This window comes from Ursus americanus, chromosome 6 (assembly GCF_024610735.1).
Source record: "Ursus americanus isolate L20-20 chromosome 6, mUrsAme1.1.p, whole genome shotgun sequence".
NCBI lineage: Eukaryota > Metazoa > Chordata > Mammalia > Carnivora > Ursidae > Ursus > Ursus americanus.
Window position 1 is genome coordinate 29,181,284 of NC_142132.1, and position 27,135 is coordinate 29,208,418.

At 54.0% G+C, this 27,135-nt stretch overlaps 1 protein-coding gene across 13 annotated transcripts; it reads left to right on the forward strand.

Annotated features, from left to right (window-relative positions):
* Positions 1-2,943: 2,943 nt before the first annotated feature.
* On the forward strand, positions 2,944-27,135 carry HPS1 (HPS1 biogenesis of lysosomal organelles complex 3 subunit 1). Of its 13 annotated transcripts, none has more exons than XM_087862817.1 (20): positions 2,944-2,958; positions 4,438-4,553; positions 5,733-5,849; positions 10,432-10,569; positions 10,784-10,926; positions 11,304-11,412; positions 13,607-13,767; positions 14,260-14,362; positions 14,918-15,013; positions 15,121-15,190; positions 16,945-17,000; positions 18,240-18,407; positions 18,501-18,680; positions 19,744-19,805; positions 20,294-20,428; positions 20,508-20,572; positions 21,649-21,794; positions 23,769-23,882; positions 25,893-25,975; positions 26,458-27,135. In XM_087862817.1, exons 3-20 carry the CDS (start codon positions 5,733-5,735, stop codon positions 26,618-26,620), a joined length of 2,109 nt encoding a protein of 702 aa, XP_087718943.1. In that variant the 5' UTR covers positions 2,944-2,958; positions 4,438-4,553; the 3' UTR covers positions 26,621-27,135. The 13 variants fall into 13 exon arrangements, 11 of the variants coding, with proteins under 11 accessions (XP_087718943.1, XP_087718944.1, XP_087718936.1 ...); XR_015724757.1 differs by lacking the exon at positions 2,944-2,958 and having other exon boundaries at positions 2,966-4,553; positions 26,458-26,688; positions 26,834-27,135; XR_015724760.1 differs by lacking the exon at positions 2,944-2,958 and adding an exon at positions 24,006-24,063 and having other exon boundaries at positions 2,966-4,553; positions 26,458-26,512.

The following is a 27,135-nucleotide window of genomic DNA, read 5'->3' on the forward strand; positions in this document are numbered from 1 at the left end:
CAAGTACACCTGGAACTTTCACCAAGATTGACCATATCGTAGGCCATCAATAAATTTAAAAGGACTCAAGTCACACAAAGCATATTCTCTGGCCAAATGGAATTGAAATAGAAACCAATTACAGAAAGATACCTGGAAAACTATCAAATAGTTGGAAATTAATCCCACGCTTCTAGATAATCCATGAGCCAAAAAAATAATCAAAGGAAAAATTAGAAAGCATTTGGAACTCATTGAAAATGAAAATAAAACATCAAAAATTGTGGGTGCTGAGAAAACAGTACCTTGGGGGAAATTTATAGCAGCAAATCCCTTGTTAGAAAAAAAGACAAAGGGTCTCAAATCAATGGGTCAGGTTCTGCCCTAAGAAACTAAAACAAGAAGGACAAATTAAATCCAAAGTAAACAGAAGAAAGGAAATAGAAAATAGTGCAGAAATCGGTGAACTAAAAACAGAAAAACCGATGAAAATTGTTGAAACCAAAAGCTGTTTGAGAAAAATCAATAAAATCCTTAGTGTGACCTGAATCCACCTAAATGTATTGAACAGAATGGAGAATCCAGAAATAGGTCTGCATATTTATAGTCAATTTATTTGAGACAAATGTGTCAAAGTAATTCAATGCAGAAAGGATACTTTTTCAACAAATGGTGCTAGAAAAATGGGATATCTATACGCAAAAAAATGCACCTGAACATTTCTCTCACACTTTCTACAAAAATCAACTTGAAATGGATCATAGACTTAAGTGCAAAACAAACTATGAAGCTTCTGGAAGAAAACAGGAGGAAATCTTTGTGACCCTGGTTTAGGCAAAGATGTTTTAGACAGTGGCACAAAAGCACAAAAATTTCTGTTCTTCAAAAGCCACTATAAAGAAAATGAAAAGATAAAGCCACAGGCTGGCAAAAAAAAAAAAAAAAAAAAAGGAAAACATATCTGATAAAGAATTCATATCCAAATATATAAAGAAACCATATATGTAATAATAAAAAGCAACTTTAAAATGGGCAAATGATTTCAGCATTTTACACATGGCATGTAAACACATGAAAAGAAGTTCAACGTCATTAGTCATTAGGAAAACGGAAATTCAAACCCCAATGGGATACTGCCATATACCTACTAGAACGGCTAAAATCAAGAAAGGACAATGCCAAGTGCTCAGGAGGCTACGGAGCAGTGAAAACTCTCAGTGCTATCAGGGGTGTAAGATGGTGCAGGCACTTTACCATACAGCCCACACCATACAGTTACTTATCAGTCAGCCCATCATCCTACTCCTAAATACTTACCCAAGTAAAATAAAAACTTATGTGGACACAAAAGCCTGGATATAATTACAGATGGGTATATTGGATTAAATCAAAATTGAAAACATTTGTGCCAGAAGTGATACCATTTAGAAAGCAAAAAACCAAACCACACAATGGGGGGGGGGGAATTTGCAAATCATAGATCTACTGAGGGACTTATATCCAGAATATATAAAGAACTCTTACAATTTGATAATAAAAAGACCATTTTAAAATGGGCAAAGGAATTGAACAGACATTTCTTGAAAGAAGATATATAAATGGTCAAAAAGCACACGAACAGATGCTGAACCCCATTAGTCATTAGGAAAACAAATCAAAATCAGGAGACACCACTTCACACCCACTAGGACAGCTAAATAAAAACAGACAATAACAAGGGTTGGCGCAGATGTGGAGCATTGGGACCCTCCTCCTATAGTGCCGGTGGGAAGTGGAAACTACTAGCAGTCAGAGGGAAGAATGGCAGCATATCTGTTTGATGGAATTTATTCAACCACTGAAATTCGTGCTTATGAAGAGTCTGACAGAGGAGAGAAACCAGGGGAGTGAAAATAGCAGGAGGAAGAGCGCACAGCCAGACCAATGTCAACTGTGGGCTGCGGAGAGCGATGCCTGTCCCGGGTCTGCACAGCAGAGGGCGAGTTGGAAGCTGCAGGCCCTAAGGTGAGCGGGCGGGCGGGAGGGAGGGAACTGTTGGGGGGGGGGGGTGCGGATAGTGATGCTCGCTTTGTCTGCGGGCGGTGGGGGCATTAATTCCCGGTCCCTGCCTTTCTCCAGGGGGTGTGCAATCTGCAGGGCCCCCGCCAGTCCCCACAACTCATGCCCTGCCGAGCTGCGCCCAAAGCCCCCAGGCAGCGCCAAGGGAATGAGTGGTGACTTGGGAGGTGATTTACTCCGTTCCATGATCCTCATCAGCAGCCCCGCACTTCAGCCACTCCAAACACACAATTTAAGAAAATCTTGAAAACAAGGTTCTACGCAAAGCCCCTAATGTGCACCCCGCCTCCCAAATGGATTGAGAACGTTTATAAAGCAATTCCAGCGTTGGCACTGTGGGGGCAGCCGGGCCCTTTTGCGGGCTGACTTCTCCCCAGGCCACGGAAAACAGTCCACGCTGCTCTCGCTCGGGAACTGCGGTTCAGCAAAGCCAGAGGGTTGGAAAGGGCCGCGCGGGAGCCAGGAGACCGGGGCTCTTATCCTAACTCGGGCCCTCTGCGAATTATTTCTTCTTTCTGGGCCTTGCTTTCCCCCAGTGTGAAACGGGGCGACAATGGACATGTCCCTAGTGCCTCGGTGGGTAATCGCTTGAGCTACAGCCCGCCGAGGGTCAAGCCCAGTGGCGGACGCCGCAGGTGCCCCTGACGGCGGCGGGCAGCACTCCCAACTCCGCAGGCCTCCGCGCGTTCCTCGACGACTGGAGGAAAGCGGCCGCGGAACGGCAGGAGCCCCGACTCGAACGGCCGGGAGGTGGAGCTGGGCGAAAGGCCCGGCCGGCATAGGCGACGCCTGGCGGGGGGTGGACTCGAACCCACGGACCCGGCACCCGCTTCCAGCCCCTCCCCTGGGCGGGGCGCTGACGCAAGCGGTCACGTGATCGCACGCGGAAGCGCGCCCACGGAGCCCGGGCGCCTGGGCGGGGTAGGGCGGCGAGCCGATACGTGGGCCTAGCCTTCCGTCCGACAGCCGCTCCCTGGGGCCCCTCCGTGGGCGGCGGGGCTTCCCGGGGTCCCTTCCCCCCGCGCGGCCCTCCCGGAAGTGGGGGCGGGCCCCACCCCGGCCGCACGGACCCCGCCCTTCTGGCCTGGGGCCCGCCGCTGCCCCTCTCGGAGCCTAAGTTTCTGCAGCCGCCGAGTGGGGCGGGCGCCCCCAGCCGGGCCTTCCTCCCAGGGTAGCTGTGAGCTTCGCGGGGGGTCGGGGTGCCGCATACACTGTGGCGTGCGGGGCACGCAGGAACTGGGCGGGCGCCCCGCGGATTCTCTCTCCCGGGTCCTGCAGCCCGGCAGGGGCAAGGCCGGGCCCGGACGGAGCCCAGGCCCCGAGACAGAGCTGCTGGGAGGCCGGCGCGGCGGCCTTAGGGCGCTTTGCTGGGGAAGGTGGTGAAGACGCGGCCGCGGCTTTTCCCCAGGTTGGCCCGGCGCCATCTGGAGCTCCAGTGAGGCCTGTGTTGCCTCTTCAGAGCAGGATAGAGAGAACAGGGAAGTCACAAGATGACGCCGGCGAGGTTCGCTTTCCAACAGTCCTTTGGAATAAACAGTAGAACCTAGCATTTCCATTTTTCGGGGACTGTGTCATTAGGCCAGTCACGCCGGTGATGTCGCAAGTCTCCGTTATGCTGCAAAACATGCCGAGCCCCTGCGTACCCTTTCTTGCCTCTTACAACCTTTGGTTTCCGAATTAGGTGACAGCTTTATGTTTTCCTGCCTTTTATCCTCAAAATGTGAACGATTCTGGAGCCAGTTTAGTTCACCGTGTTATTTGACAAAGGGAAGCTGGGAAATAACAAGGGAAAGGAAGCCCGTTTCTGTGTAAGCAAGCAGAGTGTGCTAAGGGCTTCCGCCGGGTCCTTCTGGCTTTCCCTGTCACCCTGTAGGGAGGAGAGCCGGGGCTGGAGGCTCGGGTTGAAGTGCCTTGGCCAAGTCCAAACTAGAACCGGGTCTCTGGCGCCTTTTGTTTTGGTTTACTTGATGTCCCAGGATATCCCCTCCCTTCTCTGGGACTTCTTCCCTGTGGGTCTGGGGTGCGCTGTGCTGTCTCCAGTCACTTCTAGCAACATCCTTGGGGCTGCTCAGGGAGGGTTTGCTCACCACACCAGGGCTCTGAGTGACCCACGGTAAAATGAGAGTGCCCGCAAGGAAACAGTAGGTGGGAATTAGTATTTGTGGGCCCCTGCTATGTCCAAAGGATTGTGCTGGCCCGGTTCGTGTTCTCCGTTGAGGGTGGGGGTGGGTGAGATACAGGGCACCCCCTGCCTCCTGGCTGTTTGTTCTGAGCAGACTGCCTAAGGGCCGGAGAGAGACATTTGACCACTGAGTCCTTTGCCAGCTTGTCCTCCCAGAGATGGGCGGCAGTCAGATGACGGGCTCGCTCTGCTCGCCCTCATGCCCTCTCTGTTTTAAGCATTTGCAGGACCCGAGATGCTGCGCTGTTCTCCTTGAGCTGGTCATCGAGTCTGTCTGCTGCAGCCCGTTCTGAACCTCTGGCTGTGCGGAGGCTCCGCTGTGCTCCTTGCCAAGGTAGACGACCCTGCCTGACCAGGGGGCAGAACAGAGGCCGACCGCACCCACGCGGGGGCTGCTCTGGGGCGATGCGGGGTACACAGCAAGAGGCAGGCTGTGACTGAGCCTTCCCTGTCCTCCCCACCCCCTGCCCCAGCCCTGCCTCCTGATGTCACCTTTGCCTGTTTTCTCCTTCCTCACTGCCTCCAGGCGGCCCTCAAGGCCTACCACTCTCCTCAGCCCCTTGAATCGGCCCCTTCCTCTCCTGGCCTCGGCCGAGGAGTGGCCCTCATTACCTCACACCAGGGTCCCCTGCTGCTGACCACAGCCTCCATGCTGTAGCCCACTTTTGCCCGGCACACACACTCCCTTCCCGTCAGGCCGGCCCCTCGAGCCCGGTCTTTGTCACACTCAGCTGGGGGTCCCGGAGCGGCTCTTCCATGTCACGTGCCCTCAGCCAGCAGCCTTGACTTCACACTCCTTTGCTGTCCTCATCTCTGCCTTGTGTTTAGCGATTCCGTGGGGATAGGCTGCATTCTTTGTTCACTGCGGCGGAACCACCTTGAGGCCAGGTACTCGGAGTCAGAGTTGAAAAACCCACTGGAGATGGGGGCGAGTTCAGTGAGTGTCACCGACAGAGCTGGGCACATAGGGGATCCTGAAGAGTGTCACCGAGTCCGAGGCCTCACGATGCTGTGATCCTGTTTGACACTGGACATCCGCTCAGGGCAGTCAGAGCAGAGTGTCCTGGTCGTTGTCGTGTCTCGGCACACGTACAACGTGACGGCCACGAGCCCCCACACCGCCCGCCTCCCGCGGGCAGTGGCTCCTCTGTCCGGATCAGGAGCGGGTCCTGCCGCACGTGGCTGCAGGTCGGCCCGTGATGAGTCTTGACACTGGCGAGGGGCGCGGGAAGATATGGAAGCCAGAGCCCCAGCCCTCGGCCTGGGTTTCGATCCCAGGGGCCCCACGCTGTGCTAAGTCCTGCTCTAGAAAGTGGGAGTAACTAAAGGTTCCTGCCTCGTCAGGTGGCCATGAGGGTGCGACGAAATCACAGCAGGCAGGGCCCTGTCGTGGGGCCGGTGCCCTGGGAGGGCTCAGTGGCTATTTGCTGGGGTTACGATCCCTTCGTTACTCGGGCTGAGCTTCTGGATAAAGGGGCTGGGAGGTGACCTTGACCTGGCTTCTCCCCGGCAGATGAAGTGTGTCTTGGTGGCCACAGAAGGTGCCGAGGTCCTCTTCTACTGGACAGATGAGGCGTTTGCCGAGAGTCTGCGGCTGAAGTTCGGGCGCTCAGAGAATGAGGGAGAAGAGGTGAGTGCGGGGCAGGAGGGCGATGGGAGGGACAGCACAGAAGTACCAGGAGGTGGGAGAACCCGCCCGAGGAGCTGACAGGGTGGTGTGCGTGTGGTCCGAGTCCTGCACACCCCGCTGCCGCTCCTCACAGGTTGTCCTCCTGACGCTCTCCAGTTAGTGACCTCACCCCTACTCCACCAGGGCTCAGCAGGCTACATGAGAGCAGGAGGAGGAGGGAGAGGACACAGCAGAGGAATTTGGTGTCCTCATTTTTCTCTCCCTAAGAAGTTCAGCATAAGCTTAACACGTCAGTTTTTAAACGGCTATATTAAGGTATAGTGGACATACCGTGCACTGAACATTCTCGAAGGGTACAACTTGAGACACGTGCACACACACACACACCTGTGACTCTGTCACAATCAATAAAATAAACATATTCATCATCCCAAAAGTTTGTGACCCCAATCACCAGTCTGCTTTCTGCCACAAAAGAGGAATTTGTATTTTTTAGGCTTTTATGTAAATGAAGCCGTACAGTGTATACTCACAGTGTGTTTTAGTTTGGTTGTGGTCTGGCTTCTATCTCAGCGTGATTTTCAGATTTATCCCCATTGTAGCGTGTGTCAGGAGTGTGGCTTCTCGTGGCTGAGCGGGGGGTAGTCCGTGGTATCGCCACGCCGTGCTTTGTGTACCCACGTACCTGCTGATGGTAACTGTGGCCGTTTTTGACTCTTCCCAATAAAGCAGATGTGAACATTCACGTGCCGGTCTTTGTGCGGACGTCGCCTCTCACTTCTCTTGGGTAAATACCTAGGGTAGAAGGGCTCGACCGTGGAGGGATGTGTTAAACTTTGTAAGAAACGGCCAGGTTTGGCCAGCGGGGTTGTACCGTATCAGAGCCCGCTAGTCACGTATGGGAGTTTCACCTCCGTGTCCTCGCTAACACTTGCTCTGGTCTTTTTAATTTTAGCCATTTTAATAGGTGTCTCCTGGGATCTCATTGTCTTATAATTTTCATGTCCGATTGGCTGATGATTTTGACGTCCTTTCTTGTGCTTATTTGCCCTCTGTATCTTCTTTAATTGATGTGGGTTCAAATTTTGCCCGTCTTTTTATTGGGTTGGTTATTTCTTATTATTCTTACTGAGTTTTGAGAGTGTTACGTAGTTTGGATGCAAGTCCTTTATTAGGTAAGTGTTTTGCAAATATTTTCTTCCAGTCTGTGTGTTGTCTTCACATCTGTTAACCAGTGTTTTGTGGAGAGCGGAAGTTTTTCATTCTGATAACTCCATTGTATCCATTTTATGCTTTTAGGGAATCACACTTTTGGTGTCATATCTAAGAAGTCTTTGTCCAACCCAAGATCACAGAGTTTTCCCTATTCTATATCTGGAAGTTTTATAGTTTCAGCTTTTATATTAGGTCTAATGATCCCCTTTGAGTTTTTGTATGTAATGTGAAGTATGGATTAAGGTTTATCTTTGCGTCTGGACATCCAGGGCAGCCCTGAAATAGTACAGCTCGAAGATAGTTGTCACTGTCACTCATAATTTCTACTCTACATTTTAAAGGAGTGATTTATTTTGAAAATTTTCTCCAGATGAATTTTGGATTAAACATTTTTGCAGGGAAAGCGGTAGAGAGAGTCCTGGCATTTCTGCCACAGCCCCAACTGGTGGCCTCCCGCTCCCCTTCTCACTCTACTGGGCGTAATCACCAGCTGAGCCCGTCCCACATCAACAGCTTAATCCACCCAATATCACCAATATTCTTGTCACAGTCTTTAGGACTAAAGCTATCAGAGATCATGACATTCTAGTGGTTTTCTTTAGCCTAAGAAACATGTCTGTTAGGCTTTTTTATTTTTAGCAGTCAACACATATAGTTTCTTTCTTTTTTATAGAGTACTTATTTTAGAGAGAGAGAGGGAGTGTGTGCAAGTGGGGAGGGGCAGAGGGAGAGGGAGAGAGAATCTCAGACAGACTCCCTACTGAGCACAGAGCCCGACACGGGGCTCGATCTTGTGACCCTGAGATCATAACCTGAGCTGAAATCAAGAGTCAAACACTTAACTGACTGAGCCACCCAGGTGCCCCAATACATATAGTTTTTTAAAGAATTTTTAAAATATTTTCGTTCTTAAATCACTATCTCAATCAGGTCAGTTGAAGAAGCCAACTATCAGTAGACCTCTTATCCCCAGAGCCTGCCGTAATATTGACAGAAAGGCGCTGAGTGTATAGGTGATGAATGAATAAAACAAACAAAAGAAGCAAGGTCTCTGATAGTTGATCTTCCTCTTTATTAAAAACTGTGTACGGCAACAAAATCCTGATTTTTCAGTTCCCAATGACTAATGCGAAGAAAAAATGCCTTTCAAGTTTTATTTTTTATGTACACAACACGTATTTTTCCCGATTCTATAAATAACATGAATTAATTGTAGGAAATTTGGAAATACAGAGAAATCGTTTTTAAATGACCCATAATTCTAGTACCGGAGCCATTAGCTCTTCTATATGTTTCCTTTGGGTCTTTATCTTCTATATGTAGTTGGGATCATACCACATTTACAGCTTTATTTTCTGTTTTTCCACTTGCCATTATATCAAAAGCATTATTCTTTTTTGTTAAATATTCTCAAAAGCATAAATCTTAATGGATTATATTCCTGGGTATAAATAAAAGTATCATTTATCTGACCGTTTTTCCCATACCGGACATGTATATTGCTTCTAGTTTGCTGAAACTATTGCTGTAGGGAACATTTATGCTTGAATTTGATCCCACATCTCATTATTTCCTTAGGATAATTTCCTATAAATAGAAACATTGATTCAAAAGCCATTCAAAGATAATGTACTGCTTTATAATTCCAAGTAATAGTAATTCCTTTACACTCTGCCTACCTACGCCAAATATTTTCATCTTCCCCAACCTTTAAAAAAAAAAAAAAATCTTGCTACACCTGCAGAAAACGCCAGTACTTTAAAAACGAGTTGCTGTACACAATCTAGATTTTTAAGTGACTTTCTATTAACATAGCCTGTTCGTGACAGTTCAGGAAAATGGTGGCACATGAGCAATTCAACAAACGCGTGCCTCTGCGGAGGGAGAGTCGTTCAACGAATGTTAATTGCGAGCCTACTATGCGCCAGCCTCTGGGGGTGAAGCAGTGAACGTAGCCACAGGGTTCTGCTCTCGCGGAACTTAGGGCTACAGAGGGGTGACAGGCAGTGAACGGAGTGGAAATAAACACACGGGTTCAGGGATGTTAAATGCGCCGAAGAAGTCAAACGGTGTTGGGGGGCAGTGACGGGGGCAGGGTGGCGAGGAGGTCAGGAGAGGGGGCCATCTGAGCCGGGGCCCGGGGGGTGCGCAGGAACCACGGCGAAAGCTTGACTGACAGACTCGGGGCAGCCGGACCCACCGCGAGGAGGGTCGGGATCCATCCTGAGCCGAGTGGGTTGGAAGGAAATCCGCACCACGGCGCTGCGTCCCGCTCCTGTTGTCAGTGCTGCACGTTGCCCCTGGCCGCTTGCCGGTTTTTCTTTTCAAGGCAAGGTCTTACTCCCCTCCTTTCAGAGTTCACAAGCTCAAAGTCGGGGTGCAGCTTTCTCCGTATTTCAGTCACATCTCCCCAGATCATTGTGGGGAAGGTCAGCTGTTCTCCTTTCTTCCCCTTCCAATGAGGAGGGTTCGAGTGGTGACCTTTCTAGTGGCTTTATGCCAGTTTTATTTGTGGATTGCCAACAAATTTGTCCAGTTTCTCTTTGGTTCTGTTTTGTTCCTGATTTTGGAGGGCAGAGAGAATGGTTCGAGGAAGAGCTCATGAAAGTGACAGTTGGCCTGTTATGGGAATCGGGGCAGAGCAGAAGCATGAAGGGAGGGGGAAGTCACTCATACTCTCTGGGCCAGAAGAAATAACTTTAACAACATGGCATTGACTTTCTTAATATTTTTTCAATACTTAATTTTTTCTGTGCATTTTAAAATACAGACCATTCATATTTTTTTTTAACGTAACATCAGAGGAATTTTCCATGCCGTTGAAACACTGCAGTATTTTAGGTGGCTTGATATTCTTCCATCATTCAGCTGAGCTGTTATTTCTTTAACTGTCTCCCTGGCCCTGGGCACTTCTGGTTTTGACAGTTGCTGGCTGCTGTAAATGGCGCTGTAGTGAGCGCCTTGCCCTGTCCCTGACCATCGACCTCAGGATACATTCCCCCAACGTAGACCGAACGGCAACAAAAAGCATGGACTTCGGGACACAGAGAACTTCCTTAGAGTTGGTCAGTTCTCCATTAAATGCCCCAAACGTTCCCCTGCAGAGATGTGGCCTAAGTCCTTAACGTTTCCTTCTAGATTCAGAGCTGAAATGGCACAGGTAGCTGGCTGACCCTTCCCAGCCCTTTCTAACGACTACCCAAGGTGCTGGGGGCAGTCTCCTCTTGCCCTCTTCCCTGTCAGAACGGTACCTTCCAGGCAGGTCTAAAACTATGGACACCCTTGCCAGCGAGGCCTGGGTCTTGTCCGTTCCTTTGTCGCCAGGGTCTGGCGCTCTAAGCGGTGTTACTTGCTTCTCCTCTTGCAGCTTCCCGCCCTGGAGGACCAGCTCAGCACCCTCCTGGCCCCAGTCATCATCTCCTCCATGACCATGCTGGAGAAGCTCTCAGATACATACACCTGCTTCTCGACGGAAAATGGCGACTATCTATACGTCCTTCACCTGGTGAGTGTGTAGCCCCAGGGCCCATGTTCCTCCTCCCTCAGTGCCATGGGCTGTCCGCGTGCCTCTCCCTTACCTTGAACTTCAGACTCCTTTAGAAGGCAGAAGGTGCCCCATCGAAATCCCCTGGGACCTAGGCCTCCCCTCGCTCTCCTCCAGGTCAGGCCAGGTGAGGGGTCCCCTGGCGCTGGCTGATACCAGCCCCTTCCGCCTGCAGTTTGGAGAATGCCTGTTCGTTGCCATCAACGGAGACCACACGGAGGACGAGGGCGACCTGCGGCAGAAGCTCTGCGTGCTCAAGTACCTCTTCGAGGTGCACTTCGGCCTGGTCACCGTGGATGGCCAGCTCGTCCGAAAGGAGTGAGTCCTTGTTGCGGTCCCCTTTGGGTCCTTTGCCAAGCACCCTCTCAAGGCCGTGCGGCAGGCGGCCGGCCTCTTGAAGCCGCGCATTCGTACCCTGCCCGGCTCCTTCCTGGCCCCGTCCCCGGTCTCTCTGGCTGGCTTGGTGCCGTCTGTCCGCGCGTGAGGGAGACCGGGAAGTGACGCGGTCGGCTCGGGCGCCTGGCTCCGTGCCCATCCCACTCCGCGGCCAGGGCGCAGCCTGGGCCAGGCCTTCTGCGCGCGGGGGCTCTGCCGCTCGAGTCACGTGAGCTCGCCGGCCCTGACGGTGACCCTGCTCCTTTGGTTGAAGGGGGGGACAGGCCGCTTTTCCAGGGTCTCTCCTGCTCTGCCCCCAGGCTGCGGCCCCCGGACCGTGAGCGGCGCGTCCAGGTGTGGGAGCACTTCCAGAGCCTGCTGCGGACGTACGGCCGCCTGCGGGAGCGGGAGCAGTGCTTCGCTGTGGAGGTGACTGCTGGGCGCGGGAGGCCTCGGGCCACGCGAGGGTCGGGTCAGAGGGCTGAGGAGCTTTCAGGCCGTGTTTGGTCCCACACACCCCATGGTGAGTGAGGTCATAGACCCTCAGCCTCTTCCCTTAGAGGGTTGCTCACTGTGGCCGCATGGTGGCTTAGACACTCTGATCGGCTCCCTGCAGTAAAACAGTGAGACCCTAGATAAAACAGACTTTTTAATGCAGTTTTGGGCTCATTGTAAATTACGGAAATTCTGAAGAGAGCTCCCTCAATTCTGACCACCCCTCCCCCCCAGAAATTACATTGAGCTGAAACTAGCAGGGAAAGTAGTAAAAAATAAGCAGCACTAAAGGCAAGATGGCCTGAGAGCAGAGGGTGATAACCCTGCAGCCAGAACCCTGACTTAGGCCCGCAGCAGCTGGGGAGCTGAGCCCGAGACTCCCACATCAGGGCCCGAGCTGGGAACTCAGGCGGTCGCTGCAGGTACCACTCCCTGGCTCCCTGTAGAGTCAAACAAGATTTCCTCCCGAGTGGCAGTTCTCACGCTCAGGGTACATCCGAATCATCTGGAAGGCTTGTGAGATAAGGGTTGTCGGGCCTCACTTTTTTCATGGTGGGGGTGGCGTGGGGATTCTAGAATCTACACTTCTGACAAGGTTACTGGTGAAGCCGATTACGCCGGTCCGGGAACTGCACTTTGAAAGCTACTGCTTTAGAGGACAGGTTCAGCACAAGCAAATAGCTCACAACTAACAGTCAGACGCACAAGGCACGAGCCATCACGAGTGAGAGGAAGACCAGGCACCAATAGATTTAGATCCCGAGGAGCTTGATATACTGGAATTATTCGGTCCAGAATATAAAATAACTTTGAAATATTTAAAGATGTAAAAGCTAGATGAGAACCCATGTAGATATTTTAGAAATAAAAACATAATTGTTAGAATAAAAACCTCAAGGGGTGGGTTAAATAGTAGATGAGACATAACTAGAAAGAGAATTAGTGAACTGGAAAATAGATCTGAAGGATTCGTTTCCACGCTCCGCTCACTCCTCTGATAAATGTATGGTACCTACCGTATGCTGCGGGTGTGCCAGGCCCCGGGAACAGAGATGAATAAAGACACCGTCGCTGCCCTTGAGAGGAAATCGGCCGTACATCTATCCCTGAAAATACAAGAAAACATCCCGGGTGCTGCCATGCTGGGTTTCCCACGTTTCCCACCCAAATCCACGGTGGCACAGGGGATGGCATGGTCAGTTCTTTCTGAGACATCAGGAAGGGCTTCTCATAGGAGGTGGCCTAATGCAGTTAAGGTAAAATCCACACTCCTTCCAGAACTGACCAGGCCGTGTATGAGCTGCCCCTGCGGGACTCGCCTCAGCCTCGTTGCATGCCCCTCTGCCCTCGCTCCCTGTGCCCTGGCCACCCGGGACTTCCATTCCAGCAGCACCGGACATTTGATTCTGTGCCGTTCGGTAGTCATTAGCTGCATTTGGCTGTTGAACGTATGAAATCTAGTCCGTCCAAGTTGAGTTATGCTGTGCGTGCAGAACGGACACTGGATTTTGGTGACTTCGTACAAAAACAGTGTCAAACATCCCATTAATAATGCTTTTATATTGGAGGTTGAAATGATAAGATTTTAGATATATTGGGTAAAATAATTTTTTTAAAATTAATTTCACCTATTTCTTTTTACTTTTTAAATGTTGTTACTAGCAGATTTTAAATTATGTATAGGGCTTGCCTTATATATCAGTTGGGCAGCACTGCTCTAAACTCTCTTCCCACCTCAGGGCCTTTGCATATGCTTTGTTCCCGGCTTGCAGCGTTCTCCCCCTCCACTCTCTCTGACAGGATTTCTTGTTCTTTAGATATCAGTTCAGAGGTGACTTCCTCAAGGCATTTTCCTTAGACACCCTACCCACGTAGGTGCTGTTCCGTACCAGGTGTTTCCTGCACAGCACTTATTGGAGATGGCATTTCTCTGGTCTCTTTCCTTGCATACTGTCTGTCTCGCCCACTAGAGTCTAGTGACCAGACCATAAGCCCCAGGAAGGCTGGCCCTAGTCGTCCTGTTCCCAAGTGTCTGGCATGTCACATGTGTTCAGCATGGACTGAGCGAATATACCCACCAGCCAGGGCCCGGCGGCCGGTGACATGGCTTCCTTTCCCTGCCCGCCAGGCTGTGGAGAGGCTGATTCACCCTCAGCTCTGTGAGCTGTGCATAGAGGCCCTGGAGCGGCACGTCATCCAGGCTGTCAACTCCAGCCCCGAGAGGGCCGGCGAGGAGGCCCTGCACGCTTTCCTGCTCGTACATTCCAAGCTGCTGGCCTTCTACTCCAGGTGAGCCCTGGTCCCGTCAGCCGGTGGCCCAGACCACCAGCCTCCTGCCCTTGCCCCTTATTCTCTCTACCTGAAAAGCACCACCTCCCCAGCCAAGACGACCTTCAAGACCCGTCTCTTCCCTGAAGCCTCCTTAACTCTTCAGTTCTTGACCCTCTCAGCTCATTCCCTTCTCTGAATTAGGTCTTCCTGGAACACTGTCTCCGAATCTGAATTCTAGAACTTCCCTATAGGCTGTGACTGGTCCCCAGGATGGTTTCTCATTGGTGGGTTTTTTTTTCAACACACCAAGTTTTATCTTAAAAATTAATGAACTGATCGGTTTTATTTGTACCTTGTCTTTCTCCAAGAAGGACGAAGCCAGCTGACACGTTCATAAGTTCCTCGAGAGCAGGGACCATGCTCCAAACTCCCTTAACCTGCCTGCCCTGCGCCCGCCGTTACCTGCAGGGGGCGCCCGCACGTGCTGACTGCTGCCTGCTCTCTCTGCAGCCACAGTGCCAGCTCCCTGCGCCCAGCAGACCTCCTCGCCCTCATTCTCCTGGTCCAGGATCGCTACCCCAGCGAGAGCACAGCGGAGGATGACGACCCTCAGGTCTTGGTCCAGCTTCCCGGGCAGCTCCAAAACCCAGTCTGGAGAGTGCTGGGCAGGCGACCTGGGAGGCTGTGTTTCTGCATCACAGTTCTGGGCTCTGGGTTGGCCTTGACTTCCTGCTGTTTTCAGATGTAACAGGAATTCTAGAATGCATGTGGTTTAGTGTGTGAAAAGTGCAGATTTTTGGAGTACTTGCTGCTCTAAGCCTTGATTCACTGATCTGTGCAAAGGGACAAGGGTCGTTTGGAGTAGAGGAGACAGTTTACCTAGAGCCCTGCATTGTCTGAGGTGCTCGGTAGGTGCTAGCCACCGTCCTCACCGACACCGTCCCCATTGTCAGTGGCGGTGTGGTTGTCAGTGTGTTGGAATTTCGGCGGTTCTGGAGAAAGACTAGGCCACCTGGAATGGAAACCTCGGTGGAAAGTGAGGACGCCCAGCCAGGGCTGCGTGGTGGTGGGAGGCACAGGGCTTGGAGGGCTGTGTGTGGACGTGCTGGGCGCCGCGAGGAGGAGCCGATCAAAGGAGCTCTAACTAGGTCTCCCTTGCCCATGGCAGCCTTCTCCACGGAAGCCACGGAGCAGTGAGAGCATCCCCGTGCAGCAGGCCTGGAGCCCTGCATCCACAGCCCGGGCCAGGAGGAGTTCTGCAACCGTGCGTGCTGTGCACCTGCTGCGCGGAGGGGAGCGGGGCCCAGGGTGGAGCCCCTCAGGAGAGGCTGTCCCAGCCCTCAGCCCAAGATGCCCTCTTCTCCCTCCCAGGAGACTGACAGCTTCTCCCTGCCTGAGGAGTACTTCACACCAGCTCCTTCCCCCGGCGAGCAGAGCTCAGGTGAGGCCTGGGGGGGGGGGGGCCCAGGCACAGACACCCAGATGGCTGGAGAACAGGATGCTGCCCGCAGGTCCTCCTCTGTCCCCCGCCAGCACCAGCCTGAAAGCGCGACCGCTCGAATGATTCTGTGTGACCAGCTGATTTCGTTTAAAATTTCATCTCCCATAGGTGTATTCTCTGCCTTTTTTTTGTTGGTTATCAATAAGTAACTAAAGTTAAGTAATAATCATTTGACTTTAAGTATAATGATTTAAAATATAAATATTCAATTTCCATACCTTACCTGTTTTTCCAGACGATGTGGGTGGGTAAACAATAAAAAGAAACGAAAAATATTCAAAATGTTCCTAATAAAACAATAGACAACATTGCTGAAAGAAAAAATAAGCCAGAGTCTGTGCTGTTGCAGTCCCTCTGAATGGACATCACACTTACCTCTGACGTTCTTGGGGAGAAGGAAGGATCGTATGTTCACGTCACCTAATAGAAGGGGTTCAGGAGAAGACACTTCTCAGGGACTGGGATTTGAAAGGAATTTACGTGTGGTGTCCTTAAGTCACTGGCTTTCAACCCTGGCTGTACAAGAGAATCAGCCAGGCGGCTTCAGCCAGGCCAGCGAAGCTGAAGTCTGCGGGCTGGGACCCAGAGATGCAGACTTCTAGAAACTTGCCCTGCGAGGCCAGTGAGCATCAGAGTGGGAACCAGCCCTATGCACAGATTGAGGTTAGAGCAACGGTTCTAAGCCGGCTGCGCGGTGGGCTCACCTAGGGGTCTTTAAAAACTGCTGAAGCCTCTGTGTGCCAGAGAGTCGGGCTTAATTGATCTGGGACGTGGCCTGGGCATCAAGATTTTCAAAAGGTCTCACCAGTTGAAAGCCAGTGGGTCAGATGTTCTTCACTTTAAGTCCATGGATGGGCTGCAAGGAGCCTGGACGCCTGAGATCACGCACCGGCTCCTGGATGCTTGTCCATGTCTCTGGGGCCGGGGTCCTAGCTGTCGTCTGGTCTCTGAGCTCTCCGTGAGCCCAGAACACATCAAGAAACACCGCTTTGGGGTGATCATCAAAGCTTCTTTTCCTTCTTACTGTTCCCTTCCCTCATTCATCACTGTCCTCCTGGCCTCTTTCTCAGTGGTTAGTTTTTATGCCTCAGAGCTGTAAATAATGCCATGTCACTGCCTGGAACTCAGCGCTTACAAATGGCTTGAGTTGTACTCTTTCATTTGTAAATCAGGTGTTCAAAACGTAGAAGCGGGCTTCCCTAGAGAAACGTGATTACAAATGATAGCTATTTGCAATGAAACATAAGGGAGAACAATATTATTACCAACATGTAATATTTCAAATATGTAATGGGTTCAGTAAGTTTCTCTGAGCTCTGCTGGCAAAGGAAAGCTGCTCAGTTCCTGTGCATAGTAGGTGCTTAGTAAACGTTTGCTGATTGAATAAGTGTGCTGCCTCCTGGGGAAGAGGCACCGTGGTAGATGGAGAGGGACCTGAAGGATGAGAGCGTGGGATCAAGGAGGGGATTCAGGGGGGCCAAGGAGGGGCACACCCCCCGCCGCTGCCAGGTACATCTCAAGAGCTCGCACCCAGCAGCCGGCCTTGGGGGGAGCTGCTCTCCTTGGCTGCTCCAGCCCCTACTAAGTGCCTTTGCCCCTGCCAGGTGCTCTGCCCCACCCTCCCCTTCTGACGCGCTGCTGGGCTGTTCACGTTTTCACGTCGTTTATGTTATCTTTTCACCTGTGTCCTGTAGGTAGCACCGTCTGGCTGGATGAGGGCACCCCACCCACGGATGCTCCCCAGGTCCAGGTGGGTTTCTCCCAGGGGAGGGAGAGTCCTCCAGGCACTGGCTGACCTGAGATGCTGCAGTGGGCACGGGGACTCTGAGGCGTCTCCTCCCCCAGCTCCGCGCAGGCCGGCCCTCCTGCTGCCACCTCCAGGCTGGTCAGTGAGGGGGCCAGAGCTCGTCCCAGAGGCCGGGGCCAGGAGGGCGGGTGGTGGGCGAAGTGTGACCTCAACTCCTGAGGAATACCCCCCTCCTCACTGTTGTCGGGGCTAACAGTCCAATTTAATTTGTGATGACTTTTTTTTTTTTAAATTAGGAAGTAAGTATATTCGTTGTAGAAAAATTGGGAAATACACAAGTATGAAAAGGAATAAAAATCACTCAGGCATTCTTAATCCTTCCCCCAGATATTAACTGTTAGGATTGGCGGTGTTTGCTTCTGTCTCCACTCTGATTTTACGTTCATGTATGTGCACATACACATGTGTATGTGTATTTACACACTACGTGTATTCGTTTTCTTTTACCAAATTGGAATCCTCATGTACCTCGTTCCACTGTTCTCCTTACGCACGTTCCCGTTTACTCCGCACGGGTGTTTAAGGGGCGAGAGTCGGTCCCGTGCCTCCGTTACTTACTCAGCAGACCCGCACCGCCGCTCTTACGTTGTTGCCAGTTGCTTGGCTGTCGTATCTAACACTGCCGTGCCATCCTGACAGAGGAGGTCTCGGGCATCTCTGGTGATTTCTTCAGTTCTCTACGTTTTCCCCACTAAAGCCTTTCTTACTTATTTAGTAAGGCTGGAATCTTGCTCGTTTAGTCCTTCCATGCCTCAGTTTCCCCCATGGGCCAGGCTGTCCGGATGCTCTGAGGTTGGGTAGAATGACAGCGTTATTGACATGCCTTTGTCTGAGTGAAGGTCTGGGAAGGAGCTCCCCCCACCCCCGACCTTTCTGCCCTTTTAGTCTCTTTTCCACCACCCGCCCGAGTTCCTGTTCCCCACGGCCCTGCTTGCCATCGAGTCATGACTCCGGGTAGAAGGGCTCCGAAGACACAGGGAGACCAGCAGCAGCGGTCCCGGAGCTGCTGGGGCTGTGGTAACAGAGCACCAGGACTGAAGAACTGGATTTGGGGAGCTAAAGTGTTTACCCCTGTGGTTCACAGGGAGGACGTGAATGGGCGACCATGGGTGGATGCGTGAGGCAGAGGCCAGGCAGCTCCCCCCACCCCAGCCCCCCACGGACAGCTCCTCTTCTCCGCAGATAGCTGAAGACACCCTCCAGATGCTGGTCCCTCACTCCCCAGTCGCTTCCGGCCCCAGAAGGATTTTCCTGGATGCCAGCGTGAAGGAGAGCCACTGCCCCATGGTTCCCCACACGGCCTACTGCCTGCCCCTGTGGCCGGGCATCAACATGGTGCTCCTGACCAAGGTAGGAGCGACCCCCACCTACTTCGGCAGGCCCGGCCTGGACAGCTTCCCGCAGGCTTCCCCTGTTCCTCCTGCCTTGTGCTTCCTCCCTCAGAGCCCCGGCAGCCCCCTGGCCCTCGTCCTGTGCCAGCTGCTGGACGCATTTTCCCTACTAGAGAAGAAGCTGAAGGAGGGGCAGGAAGCCGGGACCACCCTGCGGTCCCACCCCCTCATGGGGGACCTGCGTCAGAGGATGGACAAGTTTGTCAAGAATCGCGGGGGACAAGAGATTCAGGTGAGATTCGATGCCCACATACGGTGGCCTCTGGGAGAGGAGGCGGGGCCGAGGTGGCCGGTGTGTTCTTTCCACACTGGGGGCGGGGCCAGAGTTCTGGGCACGGCCCTGCCCCTGTCCCTGCCCCACCGTGGGCCTGTGATCCTTGATTCCCCATCATGAAGTGACAACGGAAACTTAGCAGTATTTTCAGAGCATTTTGATGTGAGTTTGGCAGAACACGAATTCGAATTCCCGTGTTTTAGGTGAGGAAACCAGGGTTCAGATTATTCGGGCGAGTAGCAGGACCCGAGCCTGACTGCAGGACGCAGTGAAGGCCCGCAGCCTGCACCCCGCGCCCCTCACAGTGTGGCAGCTCACGCAGAAGTGCAAGACATCCCTACCCCTGCCTCGAGGGACCCAAGCCCAGGTCCGAGACGCGGTCCGGAGAGGCCTAAACAGTAGAAGCACGCAGTCTCTGCCGGGGCCCAGCAGGAGTTCGGGAGTGGCCGGTCGCCCAGGGCAAGAGGCCGAGAGTCACGTGGCTGCCGTACACGTGCGTTGAAAACAAGAAGAAGGGCTGGAGGAGGCAGAGCGAGCAAGCGAAGCTCAGACCCACACAGACCCGATTCTGCTCTGAGGAGCACCTCGGGCCATGACAGCGAGCAAGGGGGTAGAATGCAAAGTCCCCCTTTAAGGAGCTTGCCAGGGCCTCACCCTAGACCCCAGCGCCTGCCCCGTGTCCGCTCCTGTTGGGGGCACTCGCCTGTCCCTCCGACAGCATTAGTTGATGCGTCTGTGCCCGCTAGGCAGCGAGCGCAGTGCTTGCCACACGGAAACTACGGCAACTGCTCTTCAAAGAAATGGCCTCTGAGTGGAGAGAACGGTGTGTATGGCGGGGTGCAGAGAGCTGGGGGGACCTGCCAGAGCGCCAGCTCGGACCTCGAGGGCAGCTGCGTGCTGAGCCTAAGTACCGAAGCGGTTGAGACCGCGGGTCGCTCACCAAACCCGACATCGCAAGAGTCTCCCCTGGACCTCATTGTGGGGCCATCATCACGAAGCCAACCTGTCCCCTGTCTTACAGAGCACCTGGCTGGAGTTCAAGAGCAAGGCTTTCTCCAGGAGCGAACCCGGCTCGTCCTGGGAGTGAGTGGAGGGCTCTGAGGATGGGGGGAGTCGTTGGGACAGAGGACAGGTTCCTCCAGGCCAAGAGGGAGAGGGTGCTTAGGAAGGCACTTGGGGGGTGAGGGGCTCCCAGGAGAGCGGAGCCTGGCCCGCAGACGCTGGAGGGAGGCTGGGAGGCAGAGGGGCTGCAGGTGGGGGAGAGGGCCTTGAGGACAGCGTGGGGCGGAGGGCTCAGATTCCCGCACGGCTTCAGCCCGGAAGGGGGCACTTCCCCTCATTTCTCGCTGAAATAAACCATGGTTGGGGGGGGGGGGGCGAGATGCCAGGAGTTGCCTCCCGTGTCTCTGAGGGCAAGGGTGTCCTTCGGCAGCAATGTCTGTCGCCGGCGAGGAGCAGGGGTGACCCGTGGGATGAAGCGCGGTGCTAGGTGTGTTGTGTCCGCGGCTCGCACGCGGCCATCCCGCCCTCCAGGCCCTTCCCGCCCTCATGCTCCCCTCTCCCGGCGCCAGGCTGCTCCAGGCGTGTGGGAAGGTGAAGCGGCAGCTTTGTGCCATCTACCGTCTCAGCTTCCTGACCACGGCTCCGGGCCGGGGGGGGGCCCATCTGCCTCAGCAGCTGCAGGACAAGGTCCAGAGCATCATGCAGTAAGTGTGGGTGTGGCCCCCGGGAGCGGGAGCGGGAGCTGGGGCACCACACCACACCCGCCTCCCTGCTTCCCCGCAGAGAGAAGCTGACGGACTGGAAGGACTTCTTGTTGGTGAAGAGTAGGAGGAACGTCACCATGGTGTCATATCCTCATGCCCGAGCCCCTCGCGTCTGTCTGTCCCCCACACCTGCCCACTCTGTAGGACTCTGGGCTTTTGGGAAGGAGCAGATGTATTCCATCACCTCCACGTCTTTTCTCTGAAGAAGAGTAGGAGATCTTGCCGTGGGTGTCTTGTCTGTAGGAATGCTCCAGGACAGGACTGAAATTTCACAAATCCCTGCTGTCCTTCAGTGACTTTGTAAAAGCTTTGGGGATTGTTCATGTTGATATTGTCCAGCTAGCAAAATGGCAACAGGTATTCCGGGAGATGCAGGGGACCTGGGGTCAGGTAGATTTGAGAGGCCATGTCCTCCTTAGAAGTCACAGTACACGGTGGAACATGAAGGCTCTGAGAAGGCCTGCACCAAAAACGTTTACCCCTGTTTAAAAAACCTTATCTAAGACCTGTTTGACCCTTTTATTATGGAATACTAGTTTCTTCGACTACTGATTTTCCCTGGAGCTTTATATAAAGCAGCTTTTCCTGTATTAAGGTCTCAGTATGCAGATGAAAGGGATGACAGAGGCCCTTTGGGGGGTGGGGGGATGACAGGGCACATGGGACAGAGGAATGACAACCACCCTGCCATGTTGGCTGTTCCCTCTCCAGTGGGAACCTTCCAGTTTCACAGGGCGAAGTGTGGAGAGATGAACAAAACCACGCTGCGGTCTGTGGGTTGGGCGGTCAGCTAGGTTCATTCGTTAGGTAGCTCTGCTCTCACACGAGCCTCACGGTGTATGTGACTGAGACGCATCCCTCCTGAAAATGATCAAATACAAACATTCACTACTCCTGTTGGGTCTAGAACTCCCCAGGTTAGAAGTGCTAGGGTCAAGGGATACAGTGTACTGTAGAATTTCACAGGGTTGGGGGTTCAGAGGTAAAGAGGTCCGGGAAAACGGGGACCCTAGGAGGTTGGCTGACATGGCTACTGTGGGTAGAGGTGGGCACGGCAGGCCTGGCCTCCGGCCTCCACTGCTTCGCCTTGCCAGAAGCCTAGGTGGAGGACGGAGGGGCACCCTCCCTGGTCCTTAGGAACACCTTAACTCCGACCTTCACCTACCTAGAAGACTTTCCAGGCTTGGTGCATTTCATCTATGTGGACCGCACGACTGGCCAGATGGTGGCCCCTTCCCTCAGCAGCAGTAAAAGGATTTCTTCAGAGTTGGGCAGGGGGCCGCTGGCCACCTTCATCAGAACCAAGGTAACCATTGCCCCGCCCAAGTAACTCTTCACCCCCGTCAGATGAGACGTGCTGGCCCGACCCCGGTCTAGGAAGGACCGATGCCCCCCACTCTTGGGGCTCCCCTGAGCCCTTGAGTACGCCCCATCTTAAACATTACTGTCCTCTTCTGTCAGGGTCTGCCCAGCTGGTCTGCAAGCTCCTGAGGATAGCAGCTGGCCCTCATCACTCTAGGGTCCTGGCACCCAGGGCCCCATGGGCCTCAGTCGATGTGGGGGGGCACCTGGGTGTATTCCAGTGAGCCTGAAGGAGCGTGTCTGGGCAGTGAGATCAGAGGGGGAAATCGCCAGGGCCTAACATTGTGCTTGGCATAAATAAATCCCAGTAAGTATTTGTTGAATTAACTCAAATGGAAAGAAGAAACACAAGGTCATTCAGTTTGGACACAGGATTTAACACTAGGCGGTTTGTGCTAAAGAAGCATTCCCTGGGCGTTCTTGTATTCTCTTTAACAGACTGCTTCAGGGCAAACTGGTACGTGTATATTTACATACGGTGTATGTGGTAGGTAGTGTGGTATAAATAGGTGTTAGATCGATTCGTCTAAAGTATATGCTAATAGTTACAATGAGAGGGTGACAGAAGGCCGGGCTGTGTGGCCCCGGGGCATTACTTAGTCTGAGTGTCCGTGGGCGAGTGGCAACAATTGCAGACGCGTGAGGTGCTGCGGGTTAGAGACTCAGCACGGTGCGTGGCACGGAAGACAGATTTCACGGAGCAGTTGCTGGTACCAGCCTCTCCGGCCGTCTTTCTGGAGATCGTTGGGGTTCCCTGGCTGCCTTTCTTTGCATTGTTCTGTGCAGTTTTCTGCCGTTGGTCATAATCGCGGATCATTCCGTCCATGCGATTGTGTTTACCCACGTTTTCTCTTTCTATCTGATGCATTTCCTCGTGTCATTAATTCTTTATGAACATGATTTTTAACAAGTCCACAGTAGTCCATCATGTGGACGTAGCATAATTTCCTCAGCCATTTCCGCAACGTCGAGCAGTTAGGTGGGCTCCAGGCTTCGCGGTTGTAAATAATTCTGCGGCACACACCTTGGCGCATCCATCTTTGTCCTCGTCTCTGGTGATTTTCTCCATACGCATTCCCAGAAATGGAATCACTAAGTCAAATGGGAGGAATGTTTTTAAGGTTATTGATACACGTTGTCAAATTGCTTTCCTGAAAATACAGCAGATCCACGTATCTGCAGATGTCATTAGACATTACGCTGTGGTCAGCTTTGCCTTGAATCACGTGTGCCTTCCGCTGAGCTTTCTGGTGAGAGAGCTCATCGGGCCGTTTGCAGCCCTGGGACACGGAGGAGTCAGGCTGTCCCTGCTGTCCTCCCTCGGGCGGGTCACAGGCAGCATCGGGAAGTCCTTGGGTTAGGCGAGAGAATGTCACCCAGGGGATCCACGACACACTGTCCCTCAGTCACTGTGTTTCTGTCGGACCTCTCGGTGAGCCGCGGTTGGGACTTCACCCCTGGAGCAGAGGACATGCCTGGCTCAGGCTACTCTGCGTTCACACGCTTTACAGTGCCTTCCTGGCATAGACCCCATGCCAGAGATGCCCGGCTCTGGAGGGGACTGGGTGGACGGGTGGCCACACCCTCGTCTCTTGTTGTGTTAACTAAGTGCCCTTGGCTATTTTTAGGGCCGAATGATCGGTTTACTAATTTATGGGTTCTGTGCGTAGTAGAGTTACTGTCCCCCCCCCAATAATGATTTATTTTTGAGCTCCCACTCTGACCCAGGCCGTGCCCCAGCGCTAAGAAAACAGGTGAGCCGGAGCAGCCGCTGGCCTTCCAGGAGCCCCTCCTCCGAGTGCTTTTCTTCCAGAGGCGGGAGCCTGAGCCCTGGGCCCGCTGTGGGGAGAGGGCCCACCCCATGGGCCGTGGGGAGGCGGTCGGGGCCGCCACGAGCACGCTCTCCGCCTGTCCCCAGGTCTGGTCCCTGATCCGGCTGGCACGCAGGTACCTGCAGAAAGGCTACGCCACGCTGCTGTTCCGGGAGGGCGACTTCTGCTTCTCCTATTTCCTGTGGTTCGAGAACGAGATGGTGGGTGCGGCCAGGGCCCCGGACAGGACGGTCCCGAAGTGCCTTCCTCTCTGCTCACTCCGGGATCCCTTTCTTCTGCACTGCGCTCAGTCTGTCTGTCTCTTCATCTTGCCTCATCCCCAGTGGAGCTGACAGGGAGGCACAGCCGTTGGGACCCAGACCTCAGAGGTCCCGTGTTCAGGTGCGCTTTGTGACCCCTCCAGCAGCTGTCTGAAAGACTCGTGCTGTCACTGCAGGCAGGGCCCGGGTCGCACAGGAGTGCATGAACGCATGCCCCGCGAGAAGGGCTGCTCACGCACGCTTCCGCACCGCCAGCTGCTCTTAACAGAGCACAGCACGTGTCACTCCCATTGTAGAGGCTGGTAAACTGAGGTTCAGAGCAGTTAAGCAACCTGCCCCAGGTGAAGAGGACAGTACGGCCTCCTGGCCTGGTACTTCTCTCTCTAGACCTCAGTGTTATGCCAGCGTAAGCACAGATGGGAGCTCGCTGTCTGTTTCTCTCACTTTCTTTCCTGTTTCTCTTTGTTTTCTCCTCACTTGTCACTTTGAGTCAGTGTTCCAGCTCTCTCCATTCCTTCTGCCCCTCACGTTCCCTCCACCCCCACCGGGCTCTGCCCTCTCCCGCTCCTGGCAGCAGCCCGCTTTCGCTCTGCGGCGAGAGCAATGGCCAGCACCTTCCAGAGTGCAGGCTGCTTCCTGGGTCTCTCACAACCTCCCGTCCTCCCAGCCTGTGCCATGGTTGGGGTGGGGATCATTGGCCCCATGTTATAGATTGAGACACTGATGCCTAGAGATCAAACTCCGTGGCCAGGGCCACCAAGGTGAATGAAGAAGCCAGAACCCAGACTCAGCTCTCCTGGCTGACAGGCTCCCGTCTGCACTCCGAGCACAGGATGTGTGTATGACCTTTACCTTAGCTGTGAGGGAGAGGCAGGACTTCATGTGTGTGGCTAGCCCGATGGAGGGACAGACTGAAACAGGGCTGTGGGGGGCAGAGCCAGCTGTGGAGGCTGCCTGCCCCTGCGACGTCTTGGGCAGCCCCCGGCAGGCTGAGTGCACCTCCTCGCCCGCAGGACGGGCCCCACGGGGCCCATGTGAGCAAGGAGACGAGCCCATGGCTGTGCCTGACACACGGTGGCTGCCCAGCACATCTTAGTTCCCTTCTCCTCCTTATCTTTTTTTTTTAAGATTTTATTTATTTGTTAGAGAGCAGAGAGAGAGAGAGAGAGAGAGAGCATGAGTTGGGGGGAGGGGCAGAGGGAGAAGCAGGTTCTCCACTGAGCAGGGAGCCCCCTGTGGGACTCCATCCCAGGACCCTGGGATCATGACCTGAGCCCAAGGCAGACACTTAACCGACTGAGCCACCCAGGCATCCCCCTGTCCTCCTTATCCTGCCCTGGAGATTGTGGTCGCTTTCAAAGCAGAGACTTGGGCCTTTCGATAATGCCTCGCCCTTCAAGACCCTGCATGACACCTCCAGGGTCGCACTCCCAGCAGCCCTCCTGAGCTCCCGCCGGTCCCTGACACAGGTCCATGCACTGGTGGGAGTGAGAGCTTCCACACCGGGACCAGGCAGGACCCTCAGAACTTTATATGCATCACCTCCAGTGTCTGCTGGGAGGCTGCTGTTACTCCCACTTCAGAGATGAGAAAACGAGGTAAAGGGGCGCCTGGGTAGCGCAGTTGTTAAGCGTCTGCCTTCGGCCCAGGGCGTGATCCTGGCGTTCTGGGATCGAGCCCCACATCGGGCTCCTCGGCTGGGAGCCTGCTTCTTCCTCTCCCACTCCCCTGCTGTGTTCCCTCTCTCGCTGGCTGTCTCTCTGTCACATAAATGAATAAAATCTTTAAAAAAAAAAAAGAAAGAAAGAAAACGAGGTAAAAAGAGGTCCAAGCAGCAAGCCCCCACCACGCGGGGCTGCACCAGGTCTTGAACATAATGTCCGACCCAGGCTCGTGTTCTTTCCACCACCCCACCACCTCCCCATTTAAGACCTTCTTCCTCTTCCTCAGGGGTACAAACTGCAGATCATAGAGGTGCCCGTGCTCTCGGATGACTCGACCTGCATCGGCGTGCTGGGAGGAGACTACTACAGGTGACCCTGATTCACAAGGCTTCTGGGAACAGTGGGTGCCCAGACAAGCGCCACTCCCCCATAGTGCCAACTCCTCCTTCAGGAATGCCCTGCACGAAGCCCTCAGTGGAAGCTCTTTGCTGCCCAGCCCTGTGTTCGGGGAGCGGGGGGCGCACACCCGGGTGTCTGCCCGTCTCTGGCTGCTCCACTGTTGGCAGCACCTGCCGTGTCTGTGCGGGCCCTCGGGCTTCCCAGCCGGCTCGGTGGCTTCCCGTAGCCTGGACACCGCCGTCGGCAGGCCCCACACGGGACTGGGAACCCAAAGGGGTGGACGGCGTGGCCCAGGGCCGAGCCTTGTACGGTTGGGTCCGAGAGGGGTGGGAAGGCTTCGCTGGCAGGTGCTGGGGCCCGGCGAGGTGCCCGTGCCCCTGCCGTGCTGGGAGGGGCGCCTGCATCTAGGGGCTGCTGCGGCCTCGGTCCTGACTCCCACCCGCTCTCTCCAGGAAGCTCCTGCGTTACTACAGCAAGAGCCACCCCGCCGAGGCCGTCAAGTGCCACGAGCTGCTGGCCCTGCACCTGTCAGTCATCCCCACAGATGTGCTGGTGCAGCAGGCTGGCGAGCTGGCCCGGCGCCTGTGGGAGACCTCCCGCCTGCCCCTGCTCTAGGCCAGGGCCGCTGGCCCGGCACAGGCTGGGGGTGAGCAGCCCCCCACCTAGACTAGTCTCCCCTCCAGGTACCAAACCCCCAAATCCTTCTCTTTTGGGGAGGAAGGAGGCCGGTGGTGGGGGGGGTCCCTTGACCTCCTTAAAAAACAACGGTGGCTTTGAGGTTAGAACTGGGACAGCTGCTCTCAGAGCTGCCTCTCCCTTTACCCCCAGGAGACAGGAAGTCCCCAGCGCCCCCAGGTGTCTGAAGATACCTCCTTTATGCTTTCCTTGGAGTGGAGAAGGAGCTTCCTCAGGAAGCCGTTTCCCGCCCCAAAGGCAAGGTGCTGCCTTGGCTGGGTGGGGGTTCCCACTGTGCCCCTTCGTCTCTGCAGCTCCGGGCGGGTTCCCTGCACTCTAAACCCGTTTCCCCGCTTTCCGACGGATAGCACCCACCTCTCAGGGTGGTTGTGAGGGCTGCCCGACACACGGCAGGTGCTCAATAAATGCTGGTTGTGGTCGTTGTTCAAGCCGAA